The sequence below is a fragment of the Triturus cristatus genome, chromosome 10 (genome assembly GCF_964204655.1).
Source record: "Triturus cristatus chromosome 10, aTriCri1.1, whole genome shotgun sequence".
Classification (NCBI taxonomy): domain Eukaryota; kingdom Metazoa; phylum Chordata; class Amphibia; order Caudata; family Salamandridae; genus Triturus; species Triturus cristatus.
Genome location: NC_140593.1, coordinates 995,738,199 through 995,754,658, shown reverse-complemented (window position 1 = coordinate 995,754,658; position 16,460 = coordinate 995,738,199). Strand labels below are relative to the sequence as shown.

At 43.7% G+C, this 16,460-nt stretch overlaps 1 protein-coding gene across 1 annotated transcript in view; it reads right to left on the bottom strand.

The window, feature by feature from the left end:
• The window catches only part of MYO15A (myosin XVA), a 1,126,038-nt gene that overhangs the window by 121,095 nt on the left and 988,483 nt on the right, over window positions 1–16,460 (bottom strand). The window contains exon 61 of the mRNA XM_085631315.1: window positions 933–1,010. Coding sequence (XP_085487441.1) covers window positions 933–1,010 — 78 coding nt within the window. The remainder of the gene's footprint in view (window positions 1–932; window positions 1,011–16,460) is intronic.

Below are 16,460 nucleotides of genomic sequence, written 5' to 3'. Positions count from 1 at the left end.
TAAATCAGACAAATAGTCATTGACCCCTTTACGATATCGGTAGTTGAGAACAGACCCCCAAAATATATTTGGGAAGGAAGATCATCTCTATTAAGCCCTGAAGAAGGTGGTTGTAAATTATTGTTTCCACCAAAACATGCATTGGCTGTGATCATCTGTGGAGTTCCCTAGCTGCGATGCAACACTAACAAGGGAAGAAATAATTACCTCGTTGCTAGATCGAGAAGGACTTCTTTTAGACAGGAATGTTTGAGGTTGCTTTAGTGGGGTTGAATGGTATGCATGAGAAGTGTTGGATAGTAGGGGGTTTGTGATGAAGTATTGATTTTTATTCTGTTTTCATCTATCTTGTATTGTTGAATGATACCATTTTGAGATGTATATGATGAAATCATCAAAACCATGTGATTGCACTGTGCACTTTATGAAAACAAATCTGTTCAAAACATATTAAAATAAATGAGAATTGGATAAATATATGTAATAGTTTGTGGGGTCAGTGACTATTTGTCTGATTTATTTAAAGTCGGAAGAAATACAGGTGAAGATGCAATGTATTATCTTGCTCATTACTGTATTCATTATCTTTTGTACACACAGTTCCACCATTTTACTTGCTGGATTATGACAGTAACACTTTTCTGGTGGGCATCACTCTACCCTTTTCCTACATTACCTGCTTTCTCCTACCATACCTACTTTTATGGTAGAACCTGGGACCCCCACCAAACTCCATGAATGTTCTAGGTCACTCATTAATGCTCTAATATGTCTCATTTGTTTTACAGTACTTTCTTACAGGGAAAAAAACTACTCATAAAAGCTTCAGGATCATTTTTGAAAACACGTCTGCTTCTAAGATCAGGATTAAGGAAAATTTAGGAGAGAGAAAAGGAATCAGACCCACTCCAGTCTGCTCTGCTTTTACTCACCGAACATGTTTTAATCTTCAGATGCCTCTCAATTCCCCCTGGCAGGAGGAATAGCTGTCTCTTGGAGCTTCTGCCTGCCTGTTGGAGAAAGAAAAGGTGTTAGAAAAACTCATCCTATTTGTGCCATATTGTATTCATAGTACCATCAACTAGGCCATGTAGCTGGCCCACAACCACAGGAGGCACAGAGAAAAAGTCATGAGAGAGTTCTGCTGTCAAAATAATGTTATAAATGCAATTTCCATGTTCAGTAAACAAATTAGGGTTATCAAAGCCTAAAATCATTCTGAAGACGGAATAGAGTTAGCAAAGCCCTAACAGCATTCCAATAGAATTTTTTTTAATTAAATCTAAAATTATATTTTGCAGACATAGTGTTGTTACCAAAGTCCTATAAGGAAATACATCTCATCAGCTGTAAGGGGGTGGTCGCCATGAGACAAATACTCTATAAGTCCTTAGTGAGGTTTTACTGCAGTAGGGGTAGGCAACGTCAACCAGAAGGTTCCAGCGGGTTCACCTTTTCCCACAGTACCTGTTCATGCTTTGGTGAGCTACAAATCTAGAAAGCACTAGCTCTGTTTCATTGCAATCCTTGACCAAGCAAGATAACACCAAAGAGTTGCCTGAGGGTGTGGGGAGTTGGTGTCAGCCCAGGACTGTTCAGTCACAATGTAGCATGAAGCCATTACAAGCCTGGTTCAGAAACCCTTTGCCCAGAATTCCCAGTCTGGAAGAAGATGGTAATATGGCCAGATGGTCTGGATTCGCTGGAGTCTATGACTCTTTGAATCGCAAGCTGTGCCACCTCCTGCTTCAGCCACCACAACATGAATACACTCCTGCATTTAGTTTGGGGATTAGGCAGTAAAGAACACTTGCTCTGTCAGCCACTAGACCTGGCTGGAGAGGGACAGACATTGAAGCTGGTCAAGTCAGGGGCTATGGGATCACAGTTCTATGTATTTTTCATGCAATGACTTTGTGATTAACCACGGATAGTTAATCTGCTTGTTATTTTGTATCAATTTTGGTGCGGTTTTTCCTGAGTTCAGAGGTAAATCTTTTCATTTTTTCCCCTTAATAAAGTGTAGGCTTTCATGTTTTCAGTTTCTATCTTTGATAAGTTCTGGTGGGGCTTTTCCAGTTATTTCAATACCTTTAAAAAACAATGGTTATCAGTGGCTTCACATTTTCTTGCATTTAAAAACAACAGAAACAGTGTTTTTGTGGTGATTATGGAACGTTTTACTTTTATTATTGCTTGCTTTCTGCACTGTTAGTGGATGGTATATAGACAGTGTACGTACTGTGTATATGAGGTACAAATACATTTTTACAAATCAAACTTACTGTAGTACACCATACAATACTTCTTCAGTGAGTCTTTGGTCACGCAAGCTCGATCTTTCCTTCCCATGTAAACCTTTATCTGTGAAAAGGCCATCTCAACATTGGCACTTGAGATGGGCAATGCCAAAACAACCAGTAAACAATTTGCTAACTCTGGCCACTGCTATAGCTTTCCATGCCAATTCTGGTGCACCTGAAGATTGCGATTCTCTTGGACAGGTTCTGCAACATATGCGCTGAACCTGGCGCATATGCCCTAGGAGTTATCGAAGCGGTCAAAAATGAAGCAGTACTTTTCAAAGTCTGGAGAAAATTCCCCTTTACGAAAGGGATCTAGAACTTGTGCAGAGTACCGCAGTGAGGCTTCATTGACTTCTAATACTGTGGTTGGTGAAGGGACAGTACTATGCATCATTGCAAGCCATTTCTTATGCATTGTAAATTAAAATTTCACGAATTGCTCCTCAGCATTTCTTTGCTTACCAACTTGCAAGCATTCTAACAAGGAACATGTTGCAGTGCCAAAGTCACTAAAAGTGTCACCCAGCCTAATCTCAAGGAGATGTTTCACATGTACACCAATTATACTGAACACCTGGCAGACTAGGGTGTTTTCAGACTGTAGCTTTTTTAATGAGTCCACTACAGCAGTCATGTTTTCCTGTAAAAATCAAAGAAAGCAGTAGAGTACAATTTTTCACAACACTATCAATATGCAACCGAAGATCCTCACAATTCTTGCCTTTCGCATAATCGCCAAGTCAAAAGTTGTATCCATTGCATGCTTCCCTGATGGCATCATAGTGCCCTCCACATACTTCTGCAGCATAATTGTTCACTGGTTGCTGTTTCAATCTCAGATAGTTCTCCTGGAGGCCTTCATGTAGTAACAAGCGATATACTGTTCAATTGCTTTGTTTGTATTCCACCTGTCTTGTGCCAAGTTTCGCCGCAGTCTGGCCCATATGTCTTTATGCCTGATCTCAGAAGGTATAAGCTCATACTACGTCTCCAGTTGCTCATTATAGTACACTATATCTTTGAGGCATTCCGATATTTCTGGTGCTGGCCTAGTTCCCAGCGTGTAGCCACCCTGCACTTTGCTAGCACTAGCAACTGAGACTTGAGTCTCCTATCCGTCAAGAAAAGGTCTCTTATGTGGAACAGCCATGTCAAAAGTTGGGAGGGTGTAAGTTGGCAGTTTATGATGTCTGATATTTTCTTACCCACCCACTCTTAGTAGGTACCACTGATCATTGCAGCAAGTGCTAGAAGCCTGCTTCAGGATCCTTATGTCATCCACATTGCGACGTTGATCCAAGGCCTATTTTGTGGAGCATCTGTGATGTATGGTACACCCTTTGTGTACATGTGAAGTGCATTAATATGAGTTTGTTATTTTGGGGCTAGTTCCTCTGACTGCACAGAACATTACTCCCACTGTGTGCCTGTGATCAGTGCTTGTAGCTCCTCCGCACATTTCTGCTTGGCCATGGGCAAGCACACTAGAGCTTTGTCCAGCATCACCTTGCATATGCGAGACACATGGTTACTGTGGTAGAGCGTCACTATAGTGCTCCCTAACGTGCAGAACACCTGCAGCAAGGAGGGGAAGTTAGGATTTGCTTTTCGGTTTACATCTCTAATCTTATAGTATAAGAAAATGCCTAGTGCGTCAAGTACTGTGTACCTTTCCTGATTAAGCGCTACATCAAGCTGTATAAATGTCTCACCTCTCACCTGCACAGAGGTCTTCCATACAGTTGAGGTGTACAGATCTCAGTTGTCTGTCGCTATTTGGTTGCGCATTGGTGGTACACTCAGATTGAAGGCCAAGGTATTCTAGGTGCATAGATTACAGCTACTTCTGCATTGTCCTTGAGCTTGTTCCAATACAATACATTAGCCACATTGTCTCAATCAGTGGGCATCGGACTGGCAAGCATATCATGGAATTGGGAGCCATTGGTTTTAGGGAATCTCTTTCTACTACCATGCGTGGCTGGTACGGTGGTGGAAACTGCCAGTGATGTATGTATTGAGCTTGAGCGCTCAAATAGGACAGCTGAAAATCAGGCGCTGCCATCCACCTCTGTCTTTAGGGGAGCATCAGAGCTTCCAATCTTAGTCTAGGCTGTTTGCCCACCCACGCCAGTCAGGCCAGACCTCAGCTGTGCACAGAATGCTGTGTCCAACAGGACAGGCATAGTACTAAATAGTTATAAATATTTTGGCAGTATTACATTTTCACAAGCACCAGCCACCCATCCAATGATAGTATCAGCTTAATTCATTTGTCTATTTACTGTTATGTATTTACCATGGCAGCGCTGTATTTCTCTTGTGTTATATCCTTGACATTCCTACTCATCCATATACCCAAATATTTCAGTGAAGACTCTTCTTAGTGCAGAGAATACTATAGTTCACTCCTGTGAGTAGCATTAGTTAGAGGCAATATAGAAGATTTAGCCCAGTTTATATTTAGGCCAGATAGCAGGACAAATCTTAGAAACTCCCTAATCAATGGCATTGCATTAGTGGTTGCTTGTCTTACATAAATCAACACACAGCAAGTTTATTATTCGCCTAGAGGTGAAGTACAGACCTCTCTAGGCATAGCACCGTCTCAGTCTGCCACTGGCAGCTCCACTGTGAGAGCAAATAGATGGGTGAGAGTGGGCATCCCTGCTGCGTCCTTCTTGTTATTTTCATGTGGGTTGATATCACTCCATCTTGTTTGATTCTCACAACTGGTTCTGCACAGATTAGCCTACCCAGCACACAAACCCTCCATTGAAAACTATTCTCTCCAGCAGGTAGAACAGGTATGTCCACTCAAGGGAGGCAAACAGTTTGGTGGCATCAAGGAACACCGCTACTGCCTCTAGCTCTGGGTCAATTTGACGCAGCAGTGCAAATAACATCCAGAGTTTATGCAATGTTGTCTTGCCAGGTATATAACCTGATTGATCTTGCATAACTAAGCTGGGCAACAAAGTGCAACAAAGTGAGCACTCTGTTGGCCAGGATTCTGGCTAGCATCTAATTATTAATGTTTATTAATGACAGAGGTCAATACAATTCCGGTTTTTCAGGGGTCTTGTCGGGCTTTAGGCTTGTTATCATCTTGGTTTCCTTAAGGGATGGAAGTAGGCAACCCTTTTCAAATACTTCTTCATATATAGCCAGTAGTCTTGGTGTCAGTAGGTGCACATATTCCTGTAGAGCTTTGATGGTAGCCCGTCAGGGCCAGGAGCTTTGTCATTTGTTAAGTTTTTAATAGCTTGATTAATTTCTTCTACACTGGGCCTTTTTTATTTACCTTCATTTTTCCTGAAATGTGTCCTCAGTTATTTTGGGCTTTGCAATTTAATGACGCTGATTCATTTGAGCTAATTAAATATAGTAAAGGATTTGCTCTGAGTATCACACCCATAAGGTTGAGTTTCATTGCTCTCGCCAAGAGTCTTGCTTCATCACCTTCTTGTCCATGGTCTCATGAAGGGGTCCCCGGGTCAGCAACTCTGGGCAAGCTGGAAAGGGTCTACTTTATGGAGCCTTATATTTTCTTAGGGGTATTTCATAACAGGCGTGGCCGACCCAAGCATTGAAATTAAGAAAAGCGGATTGGGGATTCGATCCTGGGACACAAATATATGCACGTTATGGCTAATATTTAGATTACATAATCCATTGAAAGAAGTCCCAAAGTGACATTTAATTACTCTTCTACATGAAGGAAACAGGCTAAATGCCCACACAGGTAACAACATACACACATATGCTTAACTGTCCAGCAGGAATGCCCAGTCTTCAGGCTATGATTGATCGTAGACCAGAATCCATAGATACCTCTTAGTCGTAGTTGCTTGGCTGCATGGATAATTAATGGTCTTGAAGGGGATGATGCACTCACAACATCAAAGACTGTTAGGGCTAGTACACTGCCGGGTAGGAGCCAGGTGTTGTTGTTGTTGTTATTATTTTTCCACTTATACAGCGCACGGCTACCCAACGGGTTTCCCGGTACTGAGCATAGTTGGAGATGTTGCTGGGCTCAAGAGAATAGAATTAAAATAACCAAGTTTTAAGATGTTTGCGAAATAGCAGCAGAAAGGTCCGGTGTCTTAACAATTGCGTTAGGACATTCTCAAGTTTAGGACCTAGGTATGCGAACGAGCGTCCCCCTGTGCGAGCCAGACACATTCTAGGCACGCAACAGAGAGCCTGATTCTCAGAACTCAGTCTCAGGCTAGGTTGATAGGGAGAGACTAGGTCCTGTACATGGAATGATCCAAATAATTTTCCTCACTCACTCCATCACGGCGAAACAGCTGGATGCCATTTTGGTCACTTGGGGACGCACAGAAGGAGTCTCATCCAGCTAGAATCCCACGCTTTTAACTTTGGGGGATGGATTTAGAAGAGCCCCCAGAGACTCAGGCCAATATTCTGGGCCCCAAATCTATGGGTTCCAGCCTAAAACCATAACCTTGGTTTTATCACGGAGTTGCTTTCCCTCCAGGCCGAGGTTAAGGGAATCAGGGTTGTACCCCTATGAGGACAACAAAGAGAAAATTATTTGTGTGTCGTCTGCATACACGGACCCGAGAATTTATCTTTTGAAATACTAGATACTAGATTTATAATTTCATTGTCTGGATATTGTACCAGGCATTTTCTTTGATGCACAGTTTGAGACTACTTTTGAGGTCCAGGTGAAGTCTGCTGTTAAAATTTTAAGTAACAGACGAAACACATGTTGGCAAGGAATTTAACAGACAAACGGCAATGTTAAGTGTTTGGATGCTCAAACAAAGGAAAGTTGATACCGCAACCATTACATCATCATTGATTCATTGAGCGCTTGGAGATTTCGTTTTCATATTACGGAGAAGTTTATTTTCCAACTGAGGATGATTGGGTGGCTCTCCCTCCTCCTGAGCACCAACAAACAAGATAAATGGACAGTAGTTCACTAACCTTTGGCAAACATTATTTTGTTGTTGTATACAACAAAGACCTGTTCACACTGTGAACCAGTATTTCATACATCCGGATTATTGGCCATAAACATTAGACCCTCATTTGTAGCTTGCGATTCTGTCGTCTAAGCTATTCTACGGTGTGGTTCTTTAAAAAGAAGATAGAGACAAATTGCCTACGAGGAATGTCAATTTGACTGTTTATGTATAATAACCTTATGTCTCCCACCCCCAAATGTGGTGAAAAAAGGTGAAAAAAGAGTGAACAGGAGTGTTGGTGCCTCACGGTAGCGCCACCAAGGAGGGTTAAGCAGGATGGTACTCGCCTGCTACCTCAATTTCTCATCATCAGCTACCAACACTCCAACAGCAAGAAATTGTGCATGAAGCTAGTGATGAACTAAATAGGTGCTAGGATGTGTTTTGAATAAAGAAGAAAAGAAGCTGTGCTAGAAATATGTGCACCGTCTCAAAGAACCCCCTAAGTGATATATATTAATATCAGAGAAAGAGCTAAATCACACTGGCTTGCATACTTTATTCTCAGCTGCGTGAAAGCTCGTATGTTAAAATGCCGACATGTTTCGTTACCATCGGACACACTCACGGTAACTTCTTCAGGGCTTGGGGTCTGTTCATTTATCCCTGCACCTTTGTTTGTCGTTTAAAAACAATTCTGTGGGAGACAAAAGAGAACATACACACACACAACAACATGGCTAGGTTGGTAACCTGTTAAAATAGGGCAAGTCTCGTATGTAGTCTTGAAGACCCCCCCCATAAGGCATATATTTACCAGGATGTAGCCCAACATGGGCATACCTTTACCCTTGGGACCTTGCGGCTCTGTGTGCGTTCAAGGCATCCCTTGTACCACTCCAAACGTGAGTCTGTAATGTATAACACATGATGAGAAATGTAAGCTGGTTCTCGTTTTTATATCTCATTCATGGGTACAAACTGATCTATCCCCTTCCCATCTCAAGCGATGCCTCCACATCTCAGAAAATCATTTTTGATCAGTGCCTTACTTTTAACATCACCCTTTAAAATAGTTCCCTTCCAAATGGACAACCTTCTCCCCACTACCTCGTTGTAAACCACATCCAAATCTCCACTACTTAGCCTGTCTCAAGTTCAATTCTCCCAGACTCACACCATCTGTCACCACTCACCGTGTAACTGTTCGTAACTGGCGTTGACTCAGCCCAGGAACAACACGATCGTTACACGGCGCTCTTTAAAAGCGTAATCACGCGTACCATGTGACTGTACTGCGCTGACAAGGGAGCTCATCAATGAAAATGGAGCGCCATTTTGGAATGGGCGAATAAAAGTTCGGCTCACTATGACAATATACGTTATTATTAGTTTACTCCGTATTATAGTAGCCTAGCCCTTCCATTGCACGAGTTATATGTCATCTATTAAATCTGCTTTTCGTCCTGTGGTGATGTGAATGCTCGATGTGGTATGAAAAGGGGGCTCTGTGTGATGCAAAAAGTGCCATTTGACTATGCTACGCTAATGAGGGAGCTCGAAAAAGCGGAGCGCCATTTTGGAATGGGCAAATAAAGGCTCGCCGTGAGGCTCTACATTGATGTTAATTTACTCAATATTCTTCCCGTTTAGCCCTTCCATTATACCAGTTTAGTGTCATTTACTCAGTCTACCTTTTATAATGTTCGATGTAGTATTTAAAGGAGAGACTCAGTATGACACAAAAAGTGCAGTGACCATTTTCCAATAGGGAATGTCTTATTATGCTTGTCTGCACATAATGGCATGTTTACTTTGCCGAGTATCCAAGGTGATGTACTTCCTAGGTTACTCCTGTAGGTGTATTTACAAATGTTGATCCCTCCCAATTGCGGATAAAGTGTACCGAGGCTCCGATAATCAATAGTCAAGGTTTGAGTATACTAGAATGGCGTTACTGGCACCATTGATTCATTTATGCCATGTACTGCATGTATACTCCTTACCCTGTTGGTATAGCCTCTGTGTTCTATTGAGCGATCATGCAATCACCTTACTCCATTCTATAAGGTCATTCAATCCATTCTGGTCCACTCCCTCTTGATAAATCCACCGTGCTTCCCTGTTACTTAGTCTGGATTCAATACTGTATTGATCACCTGTGACTTTTTCAAGGACTACCCAGCGCACTTCTTGCGCAGTATGTTTTTGCATTTGAAAATGTTGCACCAATTTGGTGCTCAATTTTCCTGCACGGAGTGTGCTCAGATGTTCCTGTATTCTTGTTTTTACCTTCCTGGTGGTAAGGCCGATGTAGTGGAGCTCACAGGGGCATGTCAATCTGTATATTACATGCGAGGTATTACAGTTGCTGAATTTATTTAGAAACCAGGTCTTGTTGTTTTTAAGAGTAACACTTTTGGTTGGTGATGTAAATACGCACACGGAGCAATTACCACATGGGTAATGCCCGGAAGGGATATTGGTTTCACGTGGATTAATTTTGGGTCTAGTGTGGACCAGCCGGTCCCGAATGTTTGCAGACCTTTTAAATGCGAAACGAGGAGGGGGCATCTGCATATTGGTGGTACTGAGGAGATGCCAATGCTTCCGGATGATTTGCCTGATTTTCGTGGACAGTGGTCCAAAAGTAGTGACCACTGGGATGCATTCTCCTTTCTCCTTCTTGGTCTTTTCCAACAGGGCTGCACGGGGGGTGTTATATGCCCGTTTTTTAGCCTGTCGTATGACCTTCCTCGGGTAAGCTCGATCCTGTAGCTTAGTAGCCAGGATGTTTGATTGTGTGGAGTATTCCTGTGTGGTGGAACAGTTTCGGCGGTATCTCAGAAACTGTCCCACAGGTAGGTTGTCCCGAAGGGCCCTCGGGTGATAGGAGCTATAGTGTAGGAGAGAATTTCTGTCCGTTGGTTTATGGTGGACCGTGGTCACCAACCTGTCACCCTCAGCTAGGATATCTAAGTCCAAATAGACTGCTCTGGTTTTGCTTACTTCCCAGGTGAACTTTAAGCACTCATCCAAACCATTGAGCCAAGCAAGGAATTCATTTAATTCTTCCTCGGTCCCCTCCCATATGCAAAGTATATCATCTATGTATCTCTTCCAGAGGACAATGTTCCTCTGGAAGAGATTAGTGTCTGTATTGATGTGGTAAGCTTCGAACTGGCCCACATAAATGCAGGCCAGACTGGGGGCGAATGTAGCCCCCATCGAAGTCCCCGACACTTGGAGATATATCTGTTCTTTACAAGAGAAGAAGTTTTGGGTCAATGCAATTTCTATGCATTGAAGGACAAAGGTTTGGGGGCAATCATAAAACCATTCAGAGTCCCTCAGGGCACGCGCCGCTGCCACCAGCGTGGCCTCCTGAGGGATGCTGGTATACAGCGACTCTATGTCGATGGTAATTAGAAATTGGTTTACTGGGTTGTAAGAAACATTCTCCAGAATTCTCAATATGTCCGTGGTGTCCTGGACATATGAGGGTTGGGTGATGACACATTCCCTGAGAAAATAGTCTGCAAACTGGGATAGAGGTTCTAGTAGTGACTGGATGCCGGAGACAATAGGTCGTCCGGGCGGGGGCTGTTGTTTTTTATGAATTTTGGGTACGATATAGAATGCCGGCATCCTCGGTTTTGTGTTAATCAGGAATTCGGCTTCCCTGTACGTAACCCATTTCTTTTCTTTAGCCTCAGTAACCAACTGGATAATGGTCGTCTGCAAGTCATTAGTAGGATCCCACGCTAGAGGTCTATAATTGCTGCGGTTCCCCAGCAGCCTGGCCACCTCTGTGTCGTAGTCAAGTGTGTCCATCACTACGACCGCCCCGCCTTTATCGGCTGGCTTGATGGTAATTGTTTGGTTGTTTTGTAGGCTTGTTAATGCCTGCCAGTCTTTAGAGCTCATATTGCTATAATCCACAGTTTGCATACTTTGTTCAATTTTACCAATCTCTTGTAGAATCTTTTGTTCAAACACCACAGTTTCTGGGCCTGTTGTGTTACCCGGAGGGCAAAACTGAGAAGGACGCCGCAAATTTGTGCAAAAATTGGATGTGTCCTCCTTTTCCTTCCCAGCAAAGAACTTTTTAAGTTTTATCTTCCTCATTAGGCCGTACAGTTCCGCCCGCAGTTGGAAACCATCATGGCGTGGGGTGGGGACAAATCCCAACCCCTTGTTGAGTATAGTGGATTCCGCCTCTGTAAGAGAATAATGAGAGAGATTCACCACAATGTTGTTGACCTTGGCAATTACAGGGGTGTTCTGCCTCTGCTGCGGGTAATTCTGGGGGAGAAGGCCTGCCAGGTTGAGTTCGGGTTCTGCCGAGCCCGGCCCCGTCCCCGGCCTCTGTAGTTGTTCCCCCTCTGGTCTCCCGTGTTGAGTGTTTGTTGACCTAAAAAAACCCTGAACATAGCTCCTAGATCCTCATTAGATCTCTCTTGAGGATTAAACCTAACCCTAGGATTGGAAGTTGTTGTTTGGGCACCAGTTTCTTCATCCTCGCTACTTGTATTATCAACGGTCCAGTTGTTAGGTGTCCTCCTGCCCTGTTGACGGCCTCCCCGTCCCCGAGGTTGAAACGTGGATTGGGGAGGTGGTGGTTGCTGATAATACTGATCATCAACATAGGGAAAAGCCCATTCATGACTGAATCGCTCTAGGTTGCGCTTTAAGCCTTTAATCTTTTGATTAACCATATACGCCTGGTATTCCCCCAGGTCATTTTGGATTCTGGCTAGTTGTTCCTTTGTGTCAGTGATGGTGGTATCCGCTTTTAGGGTTTCCTCGATATCCAAGATTTCTTTGAGGAGTTCATCACTGAGTCATTTTGCTGTATTAATTATCAAGACTAGCCAGTCCCGGGTGCACTTGTTAGCTATATAGCTCCAGTCCACCCGGAATCTCTTGTCTTCTAAAAAGATCTTAGGCTCAATGCGCACTAGGAGGCTGGCTGGTGCTGCTCCTGCTCTAAGGTATTCCGTCATGAGCGCTCCATGGAGTGCAATTCTTACTTGTCGTTTTCTAGTATTCGACAGTTTCTCCCATTCTTCCCTAGCTGAAGTTGTCCCATCAAGAGGTGCATTAGGCAGGAGGGAAGGACCTGATAATATAGATGCAATGTGTTCGTCAGTGAAGGCTAGACAAAACTTATCCATCTCGCACTGTGATGACGTAAGTGCTAGTGGAGGGAAAGGAAAGGGAGAGGGAAGGGTGTACAATTGTCTACAAAAAAGCCTATCTACAGGTAACCAACCGGGTCATAAAGTGCCGTGCTGTGCCTCGTGTGCAAAATGAAAATAATCTTAAAAAGCTCTCACGGCTAAGCTGCCGTTCTCAAGACCAGTCTACAAAAAGGAGCTAAAGGGGCAGAGAACAGGTCATCCCCCACTCAATGCATTGTATACAACAAAGACCTGTTCACACTGTGAACCAGTATTTCATACATCCGGATTATTGGCCATAAACATTAGACCCTCATTTGTAGCTTGCGATTCTGTCGTCTAAGCTATTCTACGGTGTGGTTCTTTAAAAAGAAGATAGAGACAAATTGCCTACGAGGAATGTCAATTTGACTGTTTATGTATAATAACCTTATGTCTCCCACCCCCAAATGTGGTGAAAAAAGGTGAAAAAAGAGTGAACAGGAGTGTTGGTGCCTCACGGTAGCGCCACCAAGGAGGGTTAAGCAGGATGGTACTCGCCTGCTACCTCAATTTCTCATCATCAGCTACCAACACTCCAACAGCAAGAAATTGTGCATGAAGCTAGTGATGAACTAAATAGGTGCTAGGATGTGTTTTGAATAAAGAAGAAAAGAAGCTGTGCTAGAAATATGTGCACCGTCTCAAAGAACCCCCTAAGTGATATATATTAATATCAGAGAAAGAGCTAAATCACACTGGCTTGCATACTTTATTCTCAGCTGCGTGAAAGCTCGTATGTTAAAATGCCGACATGTTTCGTTACCATCGGACACACTCACGGTAACTTCTTCAGGGCTTGGGGTCTGTTCATTTATCCCTGCACCTTTGTTTGTCGTTTAAAAACAATTCTGTGGGAGACAAAAGAGAACATACACACACACAACAACATGGCTAGGTTGGTAACCTGTTAAAATAGGGCAAGTCTCGTATGTAGTCTTGAAGACCCCCCCCATAAGGCATATATTTACCAGGATGTAGCCCAACATGGGCATACCTTTACCCTTGGGACCTTGCGGCTCTGTGTGATAATACAAGTAGCGAGGATGAAGAAACTGGTGCCCAAACAACAACTTCCAATCCTAGGGTTAGGTTTAATCCTCAAGAGAGATCTAATGAGGATCTAGGAGCTATGTTCAGGGTTTTTTTAGGTCAACAAACACTCAACACGGGAGACCAGAGGGGGAACAACTACAGAGGCCGGGGACGGGGCCGGGCTCGGCAGAACCCGAACTCAACCTGGCAGGCCTTCTCCCCCAGAATTACCCGCAGCAGAGGCAGAACACCCCTGTAATTGCCAAGGTCAACAACATTGTGGTGAATCTCTCTCATTATTCTCTTACAGAGGCGGAATCCACTATACTCAACAAGGGGTTGGGATTTGTCCCCACCCCACGCCATGATGGTTTCCAACTGCGGGCGGAACTGTACGGCCTAATGAGGAAGATAAAACTTAAAAAGTTCTTTGCTGGGAAGGAAAAGGAGGACACATCCAATTTTTGCACAAATTTGCGGCGTCCTTCTCAGTTTTGCCCTCCGGGTAACACAACAGGCCCAGAAACTGTGGTGTTTGAACAAAAGATTCTACAAGAGATTGGTAAAATTGAACAAAGTATGCAAACTGTGGATTATAGCAATATGAGCTCTAAAGACTGGCAGGCATTAACAAGCCTACAAAACAACCAAACAATTACCATCAAGCCAGCCGATAAAGGCGGGGCGGTCGTAGTGATGGACACACTTGACTACGACACAGAGGTGGCCAGGCTGCTGGGGAACCGCAGCAATTATAGACCTCTAGCACGGGATCCTACTAATGACTTGCAGACGACCATTATCCAGTTGGTTACTGAGGCTAAAGAAAAGAAATGGGTTACGTACAGGGAAGCCGAATTCCTGATTAACACAAAACCGAGGATGCCGGCATTCTATATCGTACCCAAAATTCATAAAAAACAACAGCCCCCGCCCGGACGACCTATTGTCTCCGGCATCCAGTCACTACTAGAACCTCTATCCCAGTTTGCAGACTATTTTCTCAGGGAATGTGTCATCACCCAACCCTCATATGTCCAGGACACCACGGACATATTGAGAATTCTGGAGAATGTTTCTTACAACCCAGTAAACCAATTTCTAATTACCATCGACATAGAGTCGCTGTATACCAGCATCCCTCAGGAGGCCACGCTGGTGGCAGCGGCGCGTGCCCTGAGGGACTCTGAATGGTTTTATGATTGCCCCCAAACCTTTGTCCTTCAATGCATAGAAATTGCATTGACCCAAAACTTCTTCTCTTGTAAAGAACAGATATATCTCCAAGTGTCGGGGACTTCGATGGGGGCTACATTCGCCCCCAGTCTGGCCTGCATTTATGTGGGCCAGTTCGAAGCTTACCACATCAATACAGACACTAATCTCTTCCAGAGGAACATTGTCCTCTGGAAGAGATACATAGATGATATACTTTGCATATGGGAGGGGACCGAGGAAGAATTAAATGAATTCCTTGCTTGGCTCAATGGTTTGGATGAGTGCTTAAAGTTCACCTGGGAAGTAAGCAAAACCAGAGCAGTCTATTTGGACTTAGATATCCTAGCTGAGGGTGACAGGTTGGTGACCACGGTCCACCATAAACCAACGGACAGAAATTCTCTCCTACACTATAGCTCCTATCACCCGAGGGCCCTTCGGGACAACCTACCTGTGGGACAGTTTCTGAGATACCGCCGAAACTGTTCCACCACACAGGAATACTCCACACAATCAAACATCCTGGCTACTAAGCTACAGGATCGAGCTTACCCGAGGAAGGTCATACGACAGGCTAAAAAACGGGCATATAACACCCCCCGTGCAGCCCTGTTGGAAAAGACCAAGAAGGAGAAAGGAGAATGCATCCCAGTGGTCACTACTTTTGGACCACTGTCCACGAAAATCAGGCAAATCATCCGGAAGCATTGGCATCTCCTCAGTACCACCAATATGCAGATGCCCCCTCCTCGTTTCGCATTTAAAAGGTCTGCAAACATTCGGGACCGGCTGGTCCACACTAGACCCAAAATTAATCCACGTGAAACCAATATCCCTTCCGGGCATTACCCATGTGGTAATTGCTCCGTGTGCGTATTTACATCACCAACCAAAAGTGTTACTCTTAAAAACAACAAGACCTGGTTTCTAAATAAATTCAGCAACTGTAATACCTCGCATGTAATATACAGATTGACATGCCCCTGTGAGCTCCACTACATCGGCCTTACCACCAGGAAGGTAAAAACAAGAATACAGGAACATCTGAGCACACTCCGTGCAGGAAAATTGAGCACCAAATTGGTGCAACATTTTCAAATGCAAAAACATACTGCGCAAGAAGTGCGCTGGGTAGTCCTTGAAAAAGTCACAGGTGATCAATACAGTATTGAATCCAGACTAAGTAACAGGGAAGCACGGTGGATTTATCAAGAGGGAGTGGACCAGAATGGATTGAATGACCTTATAGAATGGAGTAAGGTGATTGCATGATCGCTCAATAGAACACAGAGGCTATACCAACAGGGTAAGGAGTATACATGCAGTACATGGCATAAATGAATCAATGGTGCCAGTAACGCCATTCTAGTATACTCAAACCTTGACTATTGATTATCGGAGCCTCGGTACACTTTATCCGCAATTGGGAGGGATCAACATTTGTAAATACACCTACAGGAGTAACCTAGGAAGTACATCACCTTGGATACTCGGCAAAGTAAACATGCCATTATGTGCAGACAAGCATAATAAGACATTCCCTATTGGAAAATGGTCACTGCACTTTTTGTGTCATACTGAGTCTCTCCTTTAAATACTACATCGAACATTATAAAAGGTAGACTGAGTAAATGACACTAAACTGGTATAATGGAAGGGCTAAACGGGAAGAATATTGAGTAAATTAACATCAATGTAGAGCCTCACGGCGAGCCTTTATTTGCCCATTCCAA